This window comes from Mirounga angustirostris, unplaced genomic scaffold (genome assembly GCF_029215605.1).
Source record: "Mirounga angustirostris isolate CCGP_5_RB_7025 unplaced genomic scaffold, mMirAng1.0.hap1 SCAF_6, whole genome shotgun sequence".
Classification (NCBI taxonomy): Eukaryota; Metazoa; Chordata; class Mammalia; order Carnivora; family Phocidae; genus Mirounga; species Mirounga angustirostris.
The window spans coordinates 39,300,677-39,324,556 of record NW_026991714.1 but is presented as its reverse complement, the minus strand read 5'-3'; the positions used below and the strand labels follow the sequence as shown (position 1 = coordinate 39,324,556).

General features: G+C 47.4%; 1 protein-coding gene across 5 annotated transcripts in view; it reads right to left on the bottom strand.

Annotated features, from left to right (window-relative positions):
- Positions 1–3,479: 3,479 nt before the first annotated feature.
- Positions 3,480–23,880, bottom strand: part of SMYD2 (SET and MYND domain containing 2) — a 50,176-nt gene continuing 29,775 nt past the window's right edge. For 2 of the 5 annotated variants that reach the window (XM_045877222.3, XM_064594175.1), the window contains 9 exons: positions 21,739–21,796; positions 20,899–21,023; positions 15,578–15,645; positions 12,921–13,023; positions 10,273–10,383; positions 9,473–9,593; positions 8,337–8,511; positions 6,223–6,331; positions 3,480–3,914 (listed from right to left, as the gene is read on the bottom strand). In XM_045877222.3, coding sequence (XP_045733178.1) covers positions 3,834–3,914; positions 6,223–6,331; positions 8,337–8,511; positions 9,473–9,593; positions 10,273–10,383; positions 12,921–13,023; positions 15,578–15,645; positions 20,899–21,023; positions 21,739–21,796 — 951 coding nt within the window. In that variant the 3' untranslated portion in view covers positions 3,480–3,833. Of the gene's footprint in view, positions 3,915–6,222; positions 6,332–8,336; positions 8,512–9,472; positions 9,594–10,272; positions 10,384–12,920; positions 13,024–15,577; positions 15,646–20,898; positions 21,024–21,738; positions 21,800–23,880 lie in introns of all 5 variants that reach the window. The other 3 variants (XM_045877221.3, XM_054507979.2, XM_064594174.1) reach the window with 2 other exon arrangements.

Below are 23,880 nucleotides of genomic sequence, written 5' to 3'. Positions count from 1 at the left end.
ACCCTCCTGGCCCTCCACAGGGAGTCTACCCACTGAGGTCCCGGCGTATTTCATGCTGCGTGAGAATCCCATGAGCCACTCTGGGGTGAGAGGGAATGGTGAGCACATCTCGTTAAACATAGAAATAATTCTGTGTATATGTTGACGGGGGCAACAAAACAATTACAAAAATGGTAATACACAAAGTGCCGGTGGATATGGAGAGAAGCAGAATGGAAAGAAAAAAGGTACATACGCTCATTTGTTTTCTCTTTCATGGACTAAGTACATGGACTCAGTTTATTTTCTTTGGATAACAGAAAAAAGTCTTATCGTATAATTTTGAGATAAACCAGTCTCCTGGTGGTTACTGTTTTATCTCCAGACTCTTAGCAGAGCTGAGGAAGGAAATTTTTTAAGGGAGGTAAACCCAGAGAGCAAAACGTAAACATAAGGAAAACATACACAGACATGCAATGAAAGGACAAAAGCAGGATCAAATATGTCTATTTTGTGATTTTACATCTTGATAAAAATAAATGGGAAAATGTTATCTGACTTACCAGTTAAGAAGCATGATGGAAGAAAAGAGCTCATAATAGCTGTAGAAAACATAAAATCTAGGAATGAAGATCAATGTGTCGGACCTATATAAACAAAGCCTAACCATTTTAAGGCAAAACAGACAAATTGATAAACTCACCACATTCTTGGATAGAAAGACTTGCATTATGGAGAGGTCAGTGCTCTGTGTATCACTCATTCTAATGCAATTCTAATAAATACCGAATAGCACTTTTGGCGGGGAAGGAGGGAAAGGCCAAGAGCGGGCTTGGCCAAACGATGCTCAAGGGCTATGGAGGGCTAAATGTGGGAGAATGGTCAGAACAAGTCAAGAGAACACAGAAGACTAGCCCTACTAGTTACTAAAAGTTTTGCAGTGCCACAATAATTGAGAATACAGAAATAAACCTAAATCTTAAGGTAACGATAATGGGACCATTTCAGATCAGCAGAGGAAAATCAATCAGTAAATGATGCTGCCGTAAGGGGCTAGCAATTTTGAAAATTAAAAATTTTAAAGAGTACAACTGGATCTCTTCCTACTAAATAATTCCAGATAAAGCAGACTTTAAAAAAAATGGTTTTATTTCCTCTTCATTTAAAGATGAAAACATTTTCTTCATTTAATGATAACTTTCTACAGCAAGTGTCATGAAAAATAAAGTTAATGGTCAACCAGGGAAAAAATATTTTCAGGACATAGCAAAGAGCTAATATTCCAAAATACATTTTGAGCTCTTATAAATTATTATGAGAGGGGCACCTCTCATACCTGACTCTCGATTTCAGTTCAGGTCATGGATCTCAGGGTCCTAAGATCGAGCCCTGCAGTGAGCTCAGTGCTCAGTGGGGAGTCTGCTTAAGATTCTCCCTCTCAGGTGCCTGGGTGGCTCTCAGTTGGTTAAGCGACTGCCTTCGGCTCAGGTCATGATCCTGGAGTCCCAGGATCGAGTCCCGCATCGGGCTCCCTGCTCGGCAGGGAGTCTGCTTCTCCCTCTGACCCTCCCCCCTCTCATGTGCTCTCTCTCTCTCTCTCTCAAATAAATAAAATCTTTAAAAAAAAAAAAAAAAGATTCTCCCTCTCCCCTTGCCCCTCCCCCTGCTAATAACTAAAATCTTTAAAAAATAAAAATAAAATGAGAGACATGATTAGCAAGATAGGCAATGGCTGTGAATATCGACGCACAGAAGAAAAACAGGAATTCCTAAGTACAGGAGAAAGTGCCCCATCTCATTAATAAATGCAGAGCAAACAGTAATTCACACAGTAGATTGGCCAAACAATTTCAAACAGTGTGTTGTTATGACGGTAGGGGAAAACAAATACAAACACTGTATCTTCTTGGTACGGGATGCCGTTTTTTAAAAAGGAAATGTGGCCAAAATTAATCAAATTTTAAAAGTTTTCACTACTGGATCCTGAAATTCCACTTCTAGGAATCTAGCCCCCAAAACGCTGCCACCTGAGAGCAAATTTCCACATCGAAGACTGTGCCCTGTGGCACTGTTCAAAGTGACAGCAACCTGGAAAAACCACGTGTCCGTAAATAGAACGAGTAAATTATGACACATTCAGTGCAATGTTCTGACTCGGAAAAGGATGAAGCAAATCTGCAAATGCTGGAATGAAAAGAGGTCCATCTTGTTAAGTCAGAGACAGAGATCACAAAATAATAGGTCAGTGGCCATTCTGCCTTTGTTTTTCTCATCTGTTTCCGTATGTACCTTACATGGGCGTGGGGAGAACTGGGACCACATCAGCACACGGTTTCCAGGGGTCACCTCTGGAGAATCGGACTGGGGAAGAAGAAAGAACAGCTTACTTTTTTCCAGTATTACTTACATTTTTTGAGAAAATATTACATTTATAAAACCTATAAATAAAACCTATAAATAAAACCTATAAAACCCAGGGTGGGGGGGGCGGCTGCTAAGCTGCTTTTAGGCTTAACTACAGAGTCAATTAGCATATTCTTCAAACACTAAACTCCCTGGAGGCAGGACCTGTGCAGTGCTCATTTCTCCGCTCTTGGAGAGAGAGACAGAGTGTTTTGCACACAGTAGGTGTTCAAGAAGCATCTTACTGCACTTAGCTGAACAAGAGCATGCATTCCGCCTGCTGAATCCCCACTGTGTGCAGTTAACCGTGTGTGTGTGGGACATGTGTGTACGTCTGAGATGTGTGCACGGGGGTGTGTGTCGATGAGCCTGGAAGGATAATGTACCGAACTGCAGCTGAGCTGTTTGCAGCTCAGGAATATGGAGGAAAGCTCAAGGGTAAACTCCAGCAGGCTTTAATTATGACCAGTGGGGAAGTTCCTCTCTTTGGACTCGGGAACCTCCTCCAGGAAACAGGGCGTCCCCGGGCGGGGGGGGGGGGGGGGGGGCAGGCGCGGCAGGCGGGCTGGGTCGGGTCCTCCGCGGCGGTTGCTAGCAAACAGCGCCCAGGTTGCTGCCCTCCGGGCTGTGGGAAGCCGGATTCCTGCTGGCCGCGCGGGGACGGATCAGTGTTTGCTCAATAACACAGAGTTGGTAAGGAAAAATTTTTTTCCTTCTCCAGCTTACCCTGGAGGGCTTCCAAACAAGGAGAGTCCTGCATGAGAACAATCAACAGAATGAGGAATGGAAAGTCTGCTTTCAGACAGATGGGGGGGGCGGGTGGCGGGGGGAGCCAAGAAAGTGAAGCAAGGCACCTTTATGCATTAAAGGGATTTCAGATACTAGACCGAAGACTCAAAACAGCCGCACTCCCCTGCCAGGGTGGGGCACTCAGGTCACTTCATTGCACCTCCTTTCTTCCTCCAAGGTCACTGAGCCCTGAGAGCCAGTGCAGGCTGAACCCCGATGCAGAGCAGGGGTGACTGCCCCTCCCGGACCCAGCTCCCACCGCCATGGTGAGCTCCTCCCCGCAGACAGAAGAAAAGACAAACTTCAAATACCGTTACCTTTTTTATTCTCCCTCATCATTCCAGTGTTCAGAACGTTATAATAGACATGAAGGGAAAAATAATCGCATTCTTTTAAAACAATCTGTCCAAAGTCTAGGGTAACAAATGAAACCATGTCATTATCTCTTAGGGCAATGAACGCATTCAGAAATCATTTTGGTACTAAGAGTAAAGATTAAGACCAACTTCAGGTAAGCCATGTGTGAGGTTTAAGGGCGAGTAGGTGTTTTCATTCCAGCGATTTTACAGAAATGCAAGAGTCGTATGTACGCCTGGAAATATTCAAATCCTTGAAGGCTTCTGCACTAGCATTTAAATAGAAACGAACGTGTTGGCGTAGTTTCAGTGGCTTTCAATTTCCTGTTTGATCTCAGAAATGTACGGATGATCTTTGCCGTGAGCCACTTCCATGATGGCGATGGCCTAGGAGAGAGAGAGACAAGTGAAGGGGTGAGAGCCTGGAGGCAGCCCCTTCGCCCGCACCCTGGGCCAACGTAACCCCAGCCAGACTGCTCTGCTTCACTGCACCGGACACCTTAGAGCCCCGTCCTCCTCCAGAGCCTGGCTTTTTTTCTTTTCCTTTTTTTTTTTTTAAGTAGACAAGATTATCTGCTAACCAACTAGTCATCCAGTCTGTACCGCTGAATAAAACATTATTCTACTCTAGCTGAAGAAATGATACAGAGAAATTGATTTCATGACATCCCAGAGACTGCAGTAAGAAACGCTTTAGGGATAGAATTATTTGGCTGTGCTCAACCAAGGAAACAGGCGGTGCTGGAACAGAGAACTTCACACCAAACCTATTTTGATTTTAGTTTACACCGCTAATCCGTAAGACATGATGAAACCGTTCTTCCCTTTCAAAAAGCGCGTGTTTTCCTTGTAATGCATATTCTTAAAAAAAACTTAAAAGTAGTTGCAGGTTTCCTGAGAGGAAGCTGGAGAGAACATATTTATAATAAGGCTTCTTCACAGTTGGGCAATATAAAGTGCAAGAGTTGCCAGGGGCTCCATCATTTCCTCGATGTGTGACCTTGGGCAATTTGCTTAACTACTCTGTGCCTCATTTTCCTCATCTGCAAAATAGGAAGGAGGCCTACCTCTCAGAGTTGTTAGTACACATAAAGTGTTTAGAATAGGGTCCGACATATAGGAAGCATGTCCCAAATGTTATCTGCACAAGTTTATGTTTGCTTTTTTGTATTCAACTGTTACTCACAGAAAAATTATTTCCACTCTCCAAACAGGGAAGTTTTGATGGCCTGTGACTCTGATGGACAATCCTTTCATTTATACCATTCACTTCATAGATCTCAAACCAACAGGAGGCAGGCCAAAGAACAGTGTGAGCCTTCAGGAAGGTCCTGCTTCAAATGCCTCCCCTGCTCCGGCCCCTCTGTGTTCATCACTCCCACTCCTTGCTCAGATCTCCTGTGTCCTTCACTGATCTTGTACCTCATTACCTACCAGCACCTTGCAGCTGTGACCCAACTGGTCAGTTTTCCCTCAGTTCACCAAGACAGTAAATCTGTTGTCTTAGGAGGTAAATTCTGTGGTTTAAAAACAGGGAAGTTTATACTTAGGTCATACTTCTGGCCTAGTCGGGCCCGGACCCTTCCATTTGGGATGTGGGACCTTCTACCATCTTCCCAAGTAGTCTACTGGGAAGAGACACAGAATCTGGCCCGAACTTTCACAGACATTCTCTTACAGGACTCAACAGACTGTCTCAAAGATTACATTTCATCAACTGCTAACTTCCACATAAAGAACGAGAATCAATACTCAGGATGGTGGGGGCACCTGGGTGGCTCAGTCGTTAAGCGTCTGCCTTCGGCTCAAGTCATGATCTCAGGGTCCTGGGATCAAGCCCCGCATTGGGCTCCCTGTTCGGTGGGAAGCCTGCTTCTCCCTCTCCCACTCCCCCTGCTTGTGTTCCCTCTCTCGCTGTGTCTCTGTCAAATAAATAAAATCTTAAAAAAAAAAAAATTCAGGATGGTGATTCTGAGCTCCGGTCAGGTACCAGGTCAGGGCCCTGCCCCGTCGCCCGCACAGGGCAGCTGTGGACACCGAGGGAGGCCAATGCTGCCCAGCAGCCTGGTCTGCCCCGGGTGTGGGCCACAGCCTGGGTGAGTGGAGTGGACGCTTTCAACTCAGAAAGACCCCAGTCTGAAGGAAGGCCTTAGCCTGTAGGAATCTCAATTTTTCCATCAGGAAAATCTATCTCATTTTTAAGAAATTAAAAGAAAAAAACACACATGAAGGTCCTGGCATGTAACTGATACTGGATGAACAGTGAAGACGGTTGTTAAGTACATTTTAGAAACTCCCAAGTGCATAATTATAATCCGAAGGACAGACAAATGGAAGATTCCCTCACCGCGGTCTCCTGACCCACCCCGTGGCCTCTGTCCACTTCCAGAGCTTCACGTGGGATGGGGGCGGTACCCCCTTCTCCCCAGTCACGGGCTGTGCCCACAAGGGCAGCCAGCCCCTCTCGATGGGCACAGAGGGAGGGCCTGGGTGCAGACAAGGCAAAGGCTCAATCACTTGCCCTACTCTGACCTGCCCAGTCCGCCCCCTCCCGCCTCTCTGACCAGAGGTGGCTCAAGAGCCGGTCAAGTCTCTAGGACTTCAGTCACTCGGCGCTATCAGGTGGGAAGGCAGGGGTCGAAGGAAAAAGGGGCCGTGGGGCGCCAGGCCCCCCAGCCCCACAATGCAGACGTACCTTCTTCAGGGCTTTCTCTCCAGCAGCTTTGTCTTCCAGGCCCATGTACAGCCTCCCCAGCTTCAGCCACATGGAGGCCACGTTGAGGGAGTACAGAGGGTAGTGCTTGCTGCAGTGAGAGAGAAGGTAACAGGCCACTTGCCCAAGGCTCCCAAGCAGCTGCAGGCCAGGCGCAGCGAGCCCATGGCTGCCGAGCCCACGGCCCGCTCCCCACCGCAGCCAGACTCCTCCGAGCCCTAGCAGGTGCAGGGAGGGCAAGTGTGGACGGCTCGACCCTGTCTAAGCACCCCAGAGGCTCTTCCTTTCACGCAGTTTGTGTGTTTCTGAAAAGCTACAGAAAAACTGCAGGGGAAATCCTACACAAAAACATTGATAAACACGACATCCAATCCCAGTCCCAGATTTTTGTTTTAGTGTACCCAGAGCAGGGCACTGGGAAAACATCTTTTAAAGTGAAGCCCCTATTTATGAAGACACTAGGCCTATACCCTCATATTAAAAAGACAGTACACCTAAAAATCCACACCCCCGTGTGTCTCAAGACCCCAGCTTTCTGTCACACTCTATGGTATCAGTTGGTTTAGCAAAGCTGCCAGCTCTCTGAAATCAGGAGAACACCTTCTTCTTAGGTAAGCTTTCTCTGTTGTCCAGGAGAGGGCTTTATATACAGCAGGTGTTCTCTCTCCGGTTTTCACAAGGCTGCCGGCTAGGGCCTGCCAGGGAAAGAGACCAGGAGGCAGCTCATGGGTGAGAGCGGATGCGGGGAGAGAGAATGCGTGTGTGTGTGTGTAGGTGTTGACTTACAGACTGGTCTGTACTGCTCTACCCTCAAAAGCCACCTAGAAGACGCACATTCTGGCTATATTCCTGGGCAGGCGGCATCATGCTGCCTGGAAGAAGCCATGGCCCCAGGGGCCCCACAGAAGGCCAGAGCTGGCCTCCCAGGAGAGGCTCAGCAAGCTAAGGAAGGGTCCAGGAGAGCAAGGCCCTGCTGGGAGAGGGACCACAAAGCTAAGATGATCTCATTCTTTCTGTCTCTCTCATCCCCTCCCCTCCAGATCTCACAGAGGGCAGTTTGCATAAGACCAGAGGCTTTCCTCACCCACCCCAGGAAGAAGACAGGCTTTGAGAGCCTCTGTGATGCAGCAAATTGTTTCCAAGAGCAGATTTTAGGAGCTGGCTTCCCTTGAGCTCCCCCTGATGGCTAATCCAGGCAAGGCAGGGTAAGTGGAAGGCCGTGGAAATCCAGACGGGATACAAACTTTACAGTCCCCAACCTTAGAATGGGAGGGAGTGCTGAGGGCTTCTCAGATCCATGAGAGACACCTGGGGTGCTTCTGGGGCACAGGGATCTCAGGTCTAATGCCCAGAGATTCTGGGCCACTTGGGTCTTGGGGAGACCCTGTAAATGTACAATGTGAATGTGTTTAACGAGGGCCCCACTGGTAAGATCTAGGCCATCCCAGCCCTGAAATGGCTAATCAGGGCCGGAGGACACGGCCACAACCTCCATCTGTCACACACTTTAAGGTTTAAAAACCCTCTCGACAGGAAACTTCCCCAGGGCTGATACCCATTATTACTGTAAGCTAAAATCCAACTTGCTTTATTCAGAGCTAGGGGGGGAGGTGGGGGATAATGGATAACCAGAGCCAACGCAATGGTCCTAGCATGTCCCCATTTGCAAACTGGGCTGCAATTTCCAAAAGCACAAGAAGGGGATGGTGTGACTAACGATGGAAAAGCAGGGATGTGAAACCACCACTTACCAATGCATAAGTGTGTTTAACTTGGAAGGATGGGATGGAAAACAAACACGACGGTGGCTTCTTAATACTGATGGGAATTAACTACTTTGGCTACAGCACCCTGGACAGGTCCCGGCAGGGCTCCTGCCCGGCACCCCCTTCATAACCTCAGCCTGCCCTCACAGCTGTCTCTTCCAAACGGCGGAGGGAACAGCAGCCTACACCTGTGCTCCAGGTGTGGGTGCAGAATGGGAAAGCTGTTCTAGGCATGTTCCAACACAGGACAGTCGGAAAACAAAAATAGCGTTCCAAATCACCAAATTCCAGTCCCTGCTAAGATGATGAGAACTGAGCCATTGCAATCACCTGTAGGGCTTAATGATTTTCTGTCCGTATCGCAGGGCTCCTTCCCAGTCCTGCATGTACAGGCAGACGCCCATGGCCTGGTACATCATGTGCAGCATGTACACGTTGCTGTCCTCAAACACGGAGCCCATCTTCTCCTGGCTGAGCTCGCAGATCTCCAGCAGCTCACTAGGGGGTGCTCTGGAGTCAAGGAAACCACAGGCTCTGGTGACTTGGGAGACTGCCCAAGGCTGGGTTCAAGGAATTATTCCATCCATTCTGCCCCTACCCTCACCCTCTGAAAAATTACAGAAACCCAAGCAAAAGTGAAAGGAAAATATTTTTTCTACAAGAATCATATTTTTCTTAAAGAAACAAACTTCAGGAAAAACTGAAGATCTCAACTATTGAACGACTGAAAAATTTTAGCCACAGGGAACAGACCCTGGGTTCAGCTGTAAACAATGTTTAGGATCATAAATCTTCAACCTCATTCACCCAAGCTCAGCACTTTAGTTGAAGCATTTTTAAGGAAGAAGTCCCCACTACGGGAAAGTTCCTTTTTAGACTGAGGGGAAAAAAAAAAAATGTGCCTCTCTCAATTTCCTCTGCTGCTTTTAGTTCTTCCCCCAGCGTAAATGTGATGCCTTTTCAACCTAAGAAAATGCTATAATGTAGTGGTTAAGAATATGGATTATGGTAGTCAGCAGACCTGGGGCAAAAATCCTGGTGAGCTCTGTCCCTTGGGTACAATACTTGCTATCCAGGAGTCTGTTCCCATCTGTTACACGGGGATGGCAATAATGTAATACGCAAAGCCCTCGGTACTGTGCTTGCCTAGAGTACGACACCCAAGCAATGCGGGCCTTCAAGGAACTCTCCTTCATAGCTTTTGACCATTAAACTCTTCTACCACATCCAGCTCCTGACCACACTAGTGAAACAAGGAGAAGTCAGATGAAGTCAACACCACACAACTTGGATGCGGTTGATGCCAAGTCATGGGCGGTCAGTTACTCTGTCCACGTCTGCCAGAAGACATTCCTCCTTTCACGTTCAGAATCCCATGCTCACCCTTCTTCCACTCCCTCCTCCCAGCTCTCCAGCACCTCCTGCAGGTGAGGGGCAGTAAACTTCTGGACAGTTGTAAAGGATATATTTGTAGTGCTTGGCCCTCCGGAACTCCTCGATGACGTTGCGTGCATATCTGACCATGTCACGGATAGTTTCTGCCTTTGGGGGATCACTGAGCTTCCGGATTTCCACCTTGGCCTTATCCTGAGGGAGATGTCCACAGGTGCAAGGTGTTACCTCCCACGGAAACCACACTGAGGGGGAAACCTCTCAAATAGTCTACTTTCCTATGCAAAGATAGGGGCTTGCCCATTCTAAAGTCGCAAAAGAATGCAAGGAAATCGGGCACTGGATCTAAGAAATTCAGTACTCCAATACCTTTTTACAACAAACAAACAAAAGTACGAATTTTCTAGACAATCCTTATCTAAGCAGGACACTTAGAATATGTTTGCTATGGGCAGATCTGTGGGTTCACACATCTATGAATCAAGAGAACAGAATGAGGAGGGGGAGCACAGCCAAAAGAACATGGGTAATGCCAGAGAAAATTTTCCATATTCTGACGAACAGGCTGGAAAGCCTGAAAATTACTCTCGTGTGCTTTTCCCCTCCCCAATTTTCTGAGCAGACATTTCTTTCCAAGAAACAGCAACTTGGCAAATCCTTCTCTTACCTGTACGGTGTAGTGCAAATGTTTTCATCAGCTGTGAGGATCAGGGTTTGAACAGAGACCTGGTGTAACTCGATTTCCCTCTAGCTGTCTTAGTAAGATGGGTTTAAAGGGTAGGAGGAGACGCCCCCAGGCAGACAGGGCCCTCAACTGGTGCCAAGGTGCTGCAGTGCAGGGTATGGTTGGCACCTTTACCCGACCGGGGGCTACCTTGTCTTTGGTGGTGCACTCCTGGCACTCGCAGGTAAAGAAGTAAGAATCTCTTAGCCGGTCGTTCCTGTCTTCTGTGGGGTACAGGAGGTCAATGTAGCTGGTGAATACCTAGGGGGTCCAAAGAGTGGACAATGCTGTCTGCCGCAGGTACGCTGGCTCCTTCTCCTTCCTGGGGGGCTCTGCAAACACCCAAAGGGATGGGCCCCGAGGAGGGCCACAGCTGGGGAGATGGCTCTTCCCTTTAAAACCCCGAATTCTTGGGGTGCCTGGGTGGCTCAGTCGTTAAGCATCTGCCTTCGGCTCAGGTCATGGTCCCAGGGTCCTGGGAATGAGCCCCGCATCGGGCTCCCTGCTCGGTGGGAAGCCTGCTTCTCCCTCTCCCACTCCCCTGCTTGTGTTCCCTCTCTCGCTGTCTGTCAAATAAATAAATAAAATCTTAAAAAAATAAAACAAAACCCCGTATTCTTTTAAGTCAGCAATCCCCTAGTTTTGTCCCCCTCCTTGTGCTGGAGAGAAAGAGCCTCTCTTCCCACCTTCTAGAGAATCAAGGAGTCCCAAGAACAGTAAATGGGGAGGGCTGAGAGCATGCCCAGCAAGGGCATGGCCCCATCACATGAGGAGATGCACAGACCCGACTCATCCTTGAGACTGGCCCGGGTCTGTGTCTGCGCGGCCCTCCTTCAGCCTCGTTTCTTTCACGGCTTGGGCCAGCTCGAACGCCTTGCTGGGTGGAGGGGCGGCAGGGACACATCCACACTCAGCCGGCAAGGGAGCAAGAAGCTGGGCCGGGCAGGCTGGGGCACGTCCACAGAGGGAAGACACAGCCTCTAGGACACCAGCATGCTGCTGCCTTACCCAGCTGGGCCAGAGAACTTGGAAAAGTCTTGCCTTTGGGCTCGCTGGGTCCTCCTGTCTTTGCTTTTTTCTAACGGGGTCTATAACCGGGACTTAGAGCATATGGAGGAGCCCGGCATTTAACTGCCCATTATCTACTCACTGGGACGGCACTTGCTGCTCATCCCACACCATCAGGCAAATGTCTGACCAAACAGATGGATGTCACAAAGCCGTTAGCGTGCCAGTAACCTCGGGCACTGGCAGGCAGGCAGGGGGGACTTGCACAGGGCTGGGTGCTTGCGCCACCAAGCCAAGCTCCCAACCCAAAGGGCAGTAATGGAGACCTCACGGCTCATCTGACACCCTCTTTGAAGGGCAAGTCTCCCCCAAGGCAGTGACTGGCCCAATGCGAGGTTACCGCATTTCCGATCTGTCAGCGTGGGAGGGCAAACCAACAGGAGCAAGCTCTACCCGGCCTCCCTCCTCCTTTCTTTGACATGACAGATGAACACATCGCGCAACAAACACAAGGGCCCAGAAGATGGCGACAGAGGCCGCTCAGTGTCGCTGCGCAAGCGGAGGCAGAGCCCGTCTAGGTGATAGACTGCGGAGTCCCCACCTGGCCCCATAGGAGCCCTGGAGCCTGGTGACTTACATTCTGACCCACTGAGACTGTGTATTTTAACAAAAGAGGCATCGGCGTAGTCGCAAGGTATCTGGAAACCAAGATGCCCCAACCGAAAACAGGCTACCCTCGTCATGATGAATTAAGCGAAGGGCAGAAAGTCTCATCTGTGCCCTGGCCTTCAGGTCCCCGTTTGGCTGTGGGTTGGTTAACAGCTTCTGGAGAAGCCGAGGCCTTGATCATTTAGCACACCGATCATTGCATTTAAAATTGAAAATATCCAGACACGGACCTTAAAATAGCACTGAAGACGATTAAATTGAATTGAGTGTGTGATTATGTTCCCTACCAATTCATGTGTCCTTGCTAGGGAGTTTATTATTTACTTAAGAACACACAGCATCCTCCAGCGATTCGCCAAGCAGCCGTTTGGAGCCTTCTGGAGGCATCTTGGAAGGTGGTCACGGAGGCAGGGCCTGGGAAAGGAGAGGGCATCACTGTGCAGGGGACAGAACACCTGGCTTTCTCCGAGTCCCTAAGTTACGAGGGGGCCTCTTGGCCACAGACTGCCTCCCCGTGCCCTGCTGGTGTGTACGGCCAGCTACCTGAACCGCATTCCTAGAAAATGGTCTCTCTGGAGGTCAGATGTGGAATTGACAGCATGTGCAAGGCTGATGTGTCCATTTGGAGTTTTAACTCTTTAGCTACTGCTGGGCTGGCTTTTCTCTCTTTCAGATAACAATAGTATTGACCTTCTGGGGGGAGAAAAACAGGCCAAAATTTGCTAATTAAAAAAGAAAGAGCTCAAATTCAATGTTTGGTGGTAGAAATACAGAGATGCCTAGGAGCATCCAAAATTTCACTGTGGTATTTTGGCAGGGTTCTTTCTCTGTAAATCTCTATCAATCTTTGTAAGGGACTGAGCTCGAATTTATTCTTTCCTGTTTTTTCTTGGCCACAGACGGAAATGGGGAGCATCGAATGGAAGGCAAAAGCGTGAGGCTCGAAGGCATGGTCATGAACCTGATCACTAACCTGCAGGGCCCGAGGCTGGAAATAGTGCAGCTGCTGGGCTCACTCCCAGCCTGTCTTGCCCAGCGCTGCCACACGGAATCTTCCAGACTGCCCTGTAAAACCGCAGGCGGAAACCCATGGCCCCGGCTGCCACCAGCCGCACACTCACCTCTTCTCCTGGGCTGATCTCCTGTACAGCTCTTACTTCTGCCAGGGTCCCCTTGTAGGTCACAATGACATTGGGGCAACAGCTATGATTCATCAATGCAACGCTGTCAATCAGAAAAGAAAACCCAATTTCCTCAAGAAGGAGGACGGACTGATCGGGCCATCTGGGCTATTTACTTTCAGTAAGTTGCAGGAACAGGATCTTTGTAGGATGTTTAAAAAACAATCTAATAGTTGGCCATCATAGTCTAAGAGGTTGTCCTGCCTGTATCTATATCATATCTAACGTCTCTAACAATATTGAAAAGCGAAATTCACAATTCAAAATGGTGACATCTCGGCCCCCCAAAACAAAACAAAACAAAAAAAACCACACAATAAAAATAGCAGCGACGAGGAATCCCACCGCCATTCCCTCCTGTGGGATGAAGGACTGAAAGCCCAGCGGCCGTGGCAAACGGCTCCTCCACTGGATACCGCACAGGGCAGACGCGGTGCCGGGTCCAAGCGGCTTCTGTTCGTGGATTATGTCTAACGTGTTTTCTTCAGCTGTCGGGAAACCACCTCCGCGGGAGAGGCCAGCCTCCTCGGGCAGGGCCTGGGGTGCCCGGAGAGGCCCTGAGGAGCCCAGCTGCCTCTCTCTCTGCACCTGGATTTCCTCATCTGGAAAATTGGGACATTACTGCTCCCGCTGTCACTGTCTGCTTTTCAGGGACAGAGGAGAGGACAGAGAGACTCGTCTATGTGAGGGGCTTGGAGCTTTCTGCTTATATCAAGGTCAAAGTTCTGAGAACAGAAATTTCTAAACTACAGGGAAAAAGTGCTTGATCTCTGAAAATGCTGCCTTTGAAATCACAATGCCGATGTGATTTCTGCCCAAAGGGATTTTTTCCCCCAATTAAAACTGCCCGGAAACTGGGGCTCAGGTGGCCACGCACATCCATATGCAACATGGCCAGGGTCACTTGCCTGAGCCCTCAGCAACCGGAACCCCGCTCCTGGCTGCCCCAGTACAAAAGAGCAGAGGGCAGCAGGGCCCGACAAGGGCGAGCTGGACCGGGTTTGCCGAGCACCACAGGGAGCAGTCCTCTTCCGCCTCCCAAGTGCTACTGGCCCGAGTGAGCGAGCTACGTGGCTGGCCTCGGGCCTGGGAGAACATGTAGCAAGTCCCCTGTCTTGTCCTTGGGAAGGGTCACCCCCGCCATGCAGCACAGCCCACCTGGCTTACCAACAGGCAATCAGGCCCCGAGGAATCTGATAAACAAATGCACTGAAAGTTGTCACTAAAGGAAAAGCCGCTTTCTAGAATCTTTTGTAGAACTATTAATTCATTTCAAGACAGACTCCTGGATAGCCTTTCAATGAGGGTGGAAGAAATTCACCAAGGCGAAGAACCTAGAACAGTTCACGCCCTTGGTATCATCATTCTCCTGCCATCACTGGACTGGGTAAAACCTCAGACAACACCATTCTGACCCTTGCTCTTCGTCTGGAAAACACTGAGAGCAGACACGTTCTTTCAGGTCTGAAGTTGTCAGGAAGAGCCTTCTAAAGAGGGTCTGATGGCCTCTCTCGGTTTCTCCTTTCTTTTCCCAAGGGCTTCTCCCCAAGACACTTCTTTCCTCACTATCAGAATTCAAACGGCCGAGGACACCATTTTGGCCACGGGGACAATATCACGTGAATAAACTTTTGGTTGCACTGGCCGGGAAAGCCTACGGCAGGTGCCCAAGAGACACGGGCCTGTCCAGGTGCTTCTCTATCTTTCAGACCCGGGTGATGTGCAGATCCAGGCGGCGACACACACACACACCAGGAGCTCACACGTCATCCACAGCAAACGCATGGGTGTCCCCTTTCTCTGCTTCAGCCCAAAGCTAGAGGCTTGGGTGGTGTACGTTAAGTAACCTCGCCAATCTACACTGTGGTTCAGTCAGAGAGGGGATGCAGGGAGGGCTCCTTCGCTCCATCTGTGGAGTGAGGGCTGGATTTCAGGGAACTGAAGCATTCTGAAAATGCCCGTTCCATCAGACACCACGGCAAAGCCGTTTTTGGCAAATCCATGACAGTCAGAGCTATAAAGATCTCCATTTGTCAGCTGGCCAGCCTTTCTTGAATTACTTGAGTATTTCTGAAGTAAAGAAAAATCCTGTCATTCTCTGAAATTTTCCTAGTTTGCTACTTGAGCAGTCTCCCCCCGCAAACTGTGCTGTTTCTACACTCGTATTTTTCAAGAATAAGCAGATGTAGAAGCAGCTCATATCGTCTCTGCATTAGCCTATGGCCAATTCTTGGTTGGCAATTAGTGTTTTCGCTTTGAGTGTAAGAAACCCAAAGATTTCCAAAACCAAAGATACGCAAAAAGCAAATTTCTCAGCAGGGTACAGACTGTTCCTTCTATGCACACTATAAAATATTCTTTAATAATAGCTCCGTACCTAGCAGGACTTAACAAGCAACTGTTCTCTTAACTACTACCTTTGGATCCTTAAATGTATGGGAAATATTTTGAAACCTGGCAGAATTAAAAAGGTGTCTTAATTCACTTGGAGTTTCATGTCTGCCACATGCAGTTAGGTTATTTAAAAATTAAAAAAAAAAATCTAATTAGTGTTAAGTAAGTAAAAAAGAAAAGAAGTGAAGTCAAACTCAGCCTACTCGGGAAATATTGCCGATCCCAAATGAGAAAGCTCTTCATCTTCAACTGTGAAGCCATTACAGTTAACCTGCAGTGAGAAAGGGTGAGAAAGAAACAGGTGAGCTGAAGCTTCTCTTTGGATAGAAATCATTCTTTAATTTTGACCTTTTACATACAAATTAACTAGGACGACGTTCCAGTTTAGGGATGTAAAAACCTTTCTTTTGGCCAAGGTATCCTTGGCTCAAACAAAACTGACCCATCAATCTCATGTGTAAACAAAAGCAGAATCGTTAGGAAGGAAGCACCTTAGTGTAGCCGACCTACTCCCCTACGCACAGTGGCCTGAGGCCACCACAGCTGTGAAGGCTCTAAGGACTGAAGTTTGGAGTTACAATACCTGGAGTCCAATCCCAATTATGCCACAGATTGGCCGTGTGATCTTGAGCCCATCACGGAGACCCTCTGTCCTTGATTTTCTCCCGTTAAAAAAGAAGCCATGACCCATGAGGATGTAATGTATGGGATGGGGAACACAGGCAAGAATATTTTATTAACTTTGTAAGGTGACATGACAACTGGACTTAGAGCAGTGACCATTTCTCAATGTCTACCAGTGCTGAATCACTATGTTGTATACCTGAAGCTCACATAATATTGTACGCCTATTATACTCCAGTAAATAACACATTAACAAAAAAGAAGTCACTTAATCCAGGACCTACCCCATGAGGTGAGGTGGTAAATGGGAAAACCCTGCCACAGCTAATCTAACTGCTGCCCATCCCCTCGAGAGGCAGAGGAGCCAAGGGCCTGAGGCTAAGGAACAGAGGCCTGCCTTTCACGTCTCAGCCCATATAAACCACTGGCGACTTTCTCAGCCTTAAAAAGAAATGTTACATTGAAAAATGCCACGAGCAACTCTCATGCTTGTGGAAGTCTAACCTAGAGCAAGCAGGTACAAATGAGGACTGTACATCCCCAATTTTATGGTTTTCCATAAATTCATTCTTTCTACCGACATTCACTGAGAGCTCTTACAAGCTGGGCACTGGGCACAGAAGGATGAACAGGCCAAAATCTGTCTCGAGGAACACCTGGTCTACTGGGAGACAATTCAGTGGGTATTTTCCCTTTGTAGCTAAGATTTCAGAACTGGAAGGGGGCTCAGTCTTCTTGCTTTTCAAATGATGAACTTGAAGTCAGAGAGGAGCAGTGACTTGCCCAAAGCCAGTGGCAAAGGCTGAGACCCCCGCTCCTGCCAAGCTGCTATGAAGGCTGGGTGTGAGGCACGCACGCTGATCGCTTTCACCCCATGGGCCAGAACCATGCTCTTCCATACTGGAGAGACCACATGGGTACGTTTCAGGCCACCAGATGGGCTTTTTAAAACTAGCATCCACTGAGCGCTTCTTCTGGGCCAGGCCCTATGCTAGGTGCTTCATATTTACTCTCATAAATCTGCAAAACTGCTCTGACATAACCCATTTTACAGATGTGGAAACTGAGGCTCAGGCAGAGGTCAATGATTAAGAACTTGCTCAAGGCCATGTAAGTAGTGAGTGGCAGAACAGGAGTCAAGAGTTCAGACTAGACATTCAGAGAGCAAAGTTCTCAGAAACAGAAGAGTTTTACCCTATGCCATTTTCCTCTGAAATTGTTTTGATCTAGGAATATTAATAAGGCAATTTTCCATAAAATTAAAAGACCAATGTCAAAGGCTTAGAAATCTTGGCACACAGAGAAGTAAAGGCTGTGATGGGTTTCATTTGTGGTTTTTGCAATTCAACATATTTACAACCAGTATTTACAATTTTCAACGTAAAAAGAGATTGCTGCAGGTTGGAACAATGGACAGCCTTTGAAGTCCGGAAGTATTGGGCATTTCTATGCAGAAGACATAATGTACTATTTTTTGTGCCATCTTCAAGTACCCCAACCTGTTGTGTCATCAGGACATTAACCAACTACCATGAACCAATGACCCACAACCAACATTAGGTAAGAGTAAATTAGGATTCTCATTCATTCAACAAAACGTACTAGACCATGAACTATGTGCCCTGCACCATAGTAGGTCCTGAATGATCTACAGACAACCTCAGACCGAGTAGTAACATGCCTCAGCAGTGTCTGCAGAAGGAGAGAATGAATAAGAATCTAGCAACAATTTTCAAAACTGATGGAGGGACAAACAGCTCCTCACTAACTCTAAAGGGTTGGAGACTCACTCCTTTGCCTCTTAGTCTCTTCCTCTGCATGGAGCTCAACTGGATCAGTGTATGACTCCAAATTCCTTCAGGCTTCAACGTTCTACGACCCCTGGTCACTAGATTACCTCCACCCTCCACCTCTCACTGTGGAAGTGTGAGTGTGTTTCTTCAGGAGCAAAGGCTCCTATGAGACAGCGTCATCACTGTTCCTTCCTGGGAGATGGGGATGGGGTGCAAGCCAAACCACATAGCAATTTCTCTGCCAGTTTTCCCTCCCCTCTGAAATATCCCTAGAGAAGAAAAGTGAACTTGCATGTTGTTAAGAAAGATGAATGGGTTTTTTCAAGTCAAATCAGGCATAAGTGCCTTGCTAAAGCTATTCTCATAAATAGCATTTAGACCAGATGTAGGATGCACACCAAAAATACACTTCCCAACCGTGCATATGTCCCCAGTGATTAAAGTGCACCTCAGTGCTGAGGGGTGCAGTCACCTTCTACGGCCAGCCCCTGCTGGGCCACAAGCTAACGCACGACGCCCTCCCACGAAGCAGCGGCACGAGAGGGCTCAGAGGCTGGAACAGAGGACACGCAGCTTGGGGCTGGGAGGCAGGACCAGAGGGTGGCCTGGGGCTGGAACAGCACTTTTCAGCTTTGCTTTAGTTTTCTCTGGGGACACTAAATGTCCCTTTTCAAATTCATATATTAAAAAATATATGTGTGTAGGTGTGTGTGTGTGTGTGTGCATGCGTATACACGTGTATTCACACGCACGCACAATCTGAGAATGGGTATTACGATTTGATAAAGTCTATAAAGGAATTAATTATTTCAGTTGTGTGTGTGTGTGTGAATATATATGTGTGTGTGGAGATATATATACATATATTTCTCCTGGATTTTCTAAGTCAGTCCAAACGTCAAAGTTTCTGAGTAATTTTCACCACAAATATACTTCTGCTTGTGAGATCAAGTGCCTTGATTTCTGGTTGTGAAAATAGGGTCCCATATCTCCTACACCAACACTAAGAAGTCATCAGCATATATTACTGTGCTGGAGGAAAAGGGATTCTTCCTTTCACAGCTAGAAGGGAAAATACACTATTTATTTCATCTCTCCTGGGTTTTCATATAACCATGCCCCCTCTAGTCCAGAAAGAGAGTCAGGTATCTCATTTTTTTTAAAAAACAAATGGCAGATTAGTCAATTCCTCAACTTCCCACTGTCACCCAAATCCACTGTCTTAGGACATTTAGGAAAGTGTGTTGTAAATCCAGGATAATGTGAAAATCAGGAAAATCTACTTTAATGTTCATAAATGGAATCCATTTTTTTTTCTGATGATGACAGTCACAAAATAGAAATGTATCTATAATATTACGTCCATCAAGGAATTCATCCAACTGACTGCAGTCATGCTCATGGTGGTTAAAGTGGATTGGAAAACAGATGAAGACTCACTTCACTCTTTAGAGGTGTAATTTTTGAAGTGGAAGAATTATGGGCACTTTTTAATCTTTTTCTTCTTTTTAGTGTTTAAGATTTTATTTATTTATTTGAGAGAGCGAGCGAGCGTGTGCACGTGCTGGTGGGGGAGGGGTAGAGGGACAAGCAGACTCCCCACTGAGCAGGGAGTCCGAGGTGGGGTCCCAAGACCTTGGGATCATGACCTGAGCCTCAGGCAGACACTTAACCAACTGAGTCACCCAGGCGCTCCCTTTTGAGTGTTTTCTTAAGTTATACACACTCATTGTAGAAAATTCAGAAATTTTCTACAACGCAGGAGATAATCACCTGTGAACTTCTACTGAATCTTTTTTTTAACATATGTATGTGTATTTTCATATTATATACATTTTTATCCTGCTTTTACACTTACAGCTATATCAATGTTTTGCACATCTTTAGACATTTGTTGAAACAAAATATAGAGGCCATATAACCTTCCATCATAAGGCTATGCCATAATTTATTTTCCAAACTCCTGTACTGCTGGCCATTTATATTTCCTTTTTTACTTTTTTTTTTCAGTTTTAAAAAGAACCCCACAATAGACCATTGGCGTGTCAATTACTGTCCACAGTCTCTGATTACTTCTTTAGGACAGATTTCTGGAAAGAGAATTACTGGGTCAAAGGGTACACAGGCGAAGCTGATTGTGTTCTAAGACCAAGATGGGTAAGCAGCCACCCGAGGTCTTTTGTGGAGCTAGAGACGGAAGGTTCTGGCAGGGGAACGTAGCTGTGGGCACCCCTGCAACAGTCTTGCCGTATTTCTCTCTCTGGGCAGGTCACCTTCAACTACAGGTTCGGCTTGTAGGGGAAGACGCAGGCTATGTAAGGGAGAAAAATCGGACCCGGCAAGTCGGGCCAGGAAGAACCACCCTCGCCGTGAGAGCAGCATCTCTGCACCCAGACTGCGCGCAGACACGGAGTGATCGCTGCACCTTCTTCTTCTGCTCCAGCCGTGCCTACGTCATAGCCTCTCCACACGGCTGGTTTCCAGGGCCTCGATCACTTCTAAGTTGCTCTTATCTAGAAGTCTCTCTAATCTTTTTATCAGGCCTGCTTTTGGTAAACATAGACTTTCCTAAAGACGTCTTACCGTCCGTAAAGACTAGCTGTCCCGAGACCCACTCGGGCTCCTCTCTGTGGTGACGTTCCTTCCTTGGGCTATCTGAGAGGGTCTCCCTCTTGGGCACATCTGGGTTTGCCTGTGCTTTATCAACACAGTGTTGGTAGAAGAAAACACTACTGTCAGAACGGAAGGTTTAAGAGAAGAAACGTAAAATTTAATGTGGGAACCTCAAATGGTCTTTCCTTTCAAAGAGCGTCTAGAAGGCCACAGTACTGGGGCACTGACAACCCCTCTGTCTGCATAAACTCTTTCTGTGGCAAGAGGCAGAGGTCAGGTAAATTGCCTATGTACCACCCATCAAGGAGGGCCAGCTCAAAGTCTGCTCAAGGTCACCTAGCAGGGCTATGCAAAACAGGGTCCAACAGGTCAGCAGCCTTGTCATTACAGAAGCCATCAGTCTATTTCCGTTCATCTTTACCGAGTGTGTGCTGGGGAGAGGGACTTGGGCAGGGAAAGGCTAGCAGAGGCTCACTAGATGCTGGCATTCTTACCTGTGCAAAGAGGACCACCAAGCTATCACTGTCCGGGAATTCAAGGTGCTTGGAGTAAAAGTGATGAAGTGCAGCAATATCACTCTGAATCAAGTCTTTCTTCTCATTGTCTAATTTATCCAGATCTGGGGATAAGCAAACCATTATTCACCAGGTAGAAAACTCTGGCTTTCTCGCTACCTCCTTGTCTTACTGTAAATGGCATGGAGGGAGGAAAAAAACAAAAACAAAAACCCACGGAGCCCCCAGAAAATATTCTTCCCCATTACTTGGTGTAACTGATAAATTCTAAGCAAAGAAAAGCATGCTATTTCGTTCTTCTCTTCCTCTGACAGCTGGAAGTCACTCAGGACATGAAATTTCAACTGACCGTGAGCAATGAGGTCAGGAATGAGTGGCTAGCGCTGATAAGCAGCCTCGGTCTAGTGCGGCCCCCTCCCCCCACCACTAGCCCTGGAATCTGTGTCATGGTCAAGGAGCTAGACAGCCCTGATTTAATGCCTTTCAGTAAGGACACCAGCTGTTTACTGAACTGCAATTCAGTGAAGATACAAAAATATTCAGCATGCCAGGAGAGCCAGCAGGAGATAGCTCGGGATGCAGCAATTCATCTGAGAGTTCCTACGTCCCCCTAATGATTTCCTAGTCATCATGTTAACTCAAGGGGAAAAAAAAAAGTTACAGTCATTTTTCAAAACAGGCACATGAGTAAAGGAGAAACTACTCCTTAAAATCCCCAGTACCACGAGGAATACGAGCTTCCCGTGCCCTTCCCCAACCCTGCCTCGTCCACAGACGTGTTGCTGCAACAACTGCTCGGCCAGTCACAGACAGACTTACGTGATTCAAACTCCTTCACAGCCAACAGCTTCTCGGAAGGTGTTCGCTCTGGGTGCATCTGCTAGTAATCGGGAAGAAATCACACAGATGGAGATGTTAACCACCAGGGCAAAGAGTAGTGCTTTCACTGTTACATCGACATGAAGGAAGAGCACTGATTCTCAATGGAGCAAAGAAGACTCTCCCAGGAGTCCTGCCATCGGGCGCCGAGAGCGTCTGCCCAATGCCCAAATCGGAAAGACTCTTCCGGAAAACTTTCTAAAGCGGCTGCCACATTCCTGACACCCTGACAGCGAGACGTGCACACAGTAGGCTCAAAGATGCCTGCTACGGGAAAGAAGAGTGGCGAGAAATCAACTTTTTAGGGACCCGACTTAAAAGGACTCAGAGTGTACAGAGGAACCATCCTATTTATTATTTCTTCTTCTAAAAAGGAACAAAATCAAACCCCCCATCCATTTTACACTTTCTTTAAGCATAGGCTAAAATGATCTCAAATTCTGTGTTTCAAAAAGAACACTTTTGGTGGTATCTGTGAGCCCAGATTCACTTTAAACGTGTTGCTGGCTTTGTTCTAGACACCCCAAGAGGAGCTAACAATAGTAAACCTGCTAGGCTTTGAGAACATGAATAAACTTGGTGTTGACAAGAGTTCAAAAGCAGAGCTCAAGAGCTGGCCTGAGGCCGTGTCTTTGTCATCTGGCTATTCAATCTGGGGATACAGGTGGTCTAGCAGGACGCTCTCACCTCCCTAGTTAACATGTTAAGCTTCCCCTTGGTAGTTGGGTAGCCTGTCTCCCCTAATCCTTTGCAAGCCACTAGAATACAAATGGTCTGGTTTTTCTAATCATCAAGTCCTACTGAGATGAAAAGATGGCCAGGTAACTTTTAATTTAATAGACTATCAGTAGTAATAGTAATTATAATACAAGTTGAATGGAACTGGCATAAACTCATCAGGGCCTTCAGACCACCCCTCCTGGTGCCAAAACATTTCCATTGTTCTTTTTTGGAGCAGAAATCTTCCATTCACAGGATACATTTCTGTAAGATTAGTTAAGTCATCTTGCCTGGGAAAGCTTTTCATTCAGGAAAGTACACCAGCTTCTTCTGAATTCTTAACCACAATACTATAAATGTCACCAAAGAGTGTGAGGCGGGGCAGGGGAGAACCATCAGACTGGGCACCGCACCCTTCCCAAAAGACTCACAGATCTTACTGCGATGGCCTGTTCACCCTGACACCACGCCCAGGCACACCACCTCCTACCCTTTCCTCCTGACCAAGAACTCAGCGTATATTTAAAAGATAATTGTTAGTAAGGACTCAAAAGTTAACATCCTCCTAGGAAAACAGTTTGGATGTTTTTGATCTCACCCTACAGGCAACCCTTGAATCCTCTGCTTATCCCGGAGCAGATAAAGTGGCATTTCAGCAAGCACCTGACCCACGCCGCACATAATGGAACAATGACCTCAGAGTTTGGAAATGTTCTACCTCTGTTTATGCGGCCCAGAATCCTAACTTGGGCCGGGGACAGATATGTGCCAATCATTACAATCCCATTTGGCTTAGATAAAAAATAGGAAGTTTTAAAGGGAGGCAGGGTGGCAGGTATAAAGAAGAAGTGGATGAAATTTCAGCTTCAAGACATGTACAGTATTGGGACGCCTGGGTGGCTCAGCTGGTTAAGCAGCTGCCTTCGGCTCAGGTCATGAAGTCCCAAGGTCCTGGGATGGAGTCCCGCACTGGGCTCCCTGCTTCTCCCTCTGCCTGCCACTCCTCTTGCTTGTGCTCGCTCTGACAAATAAATAAAATCTTAAAAAAAAAAAAAAGACACGTACAGTACAGAAGCCCTGCCACCAACTTCTTAGTAGCAAGCACCTCCTCGATACGAGCAGGCACCTCTGCAGATCTATGCCTTCTGAGCACCATACAGCCTATTACACTGTGTCACAAGGACATGTCCTACGGTGCTTCTCCCCCATCTTTTAGTTTGGTCCTTTGAAGATCTGGCACCTCATTAGCCCTCAGTCAGTAAGGACTGACCAAAAAAAGGCGGAGGATTCCAGTCCTGGCGTCATCTTTGGAGGAAACTGTTCATGGCCATCATCTGTTCCCCTTGGGGGCATTTCTTTCTC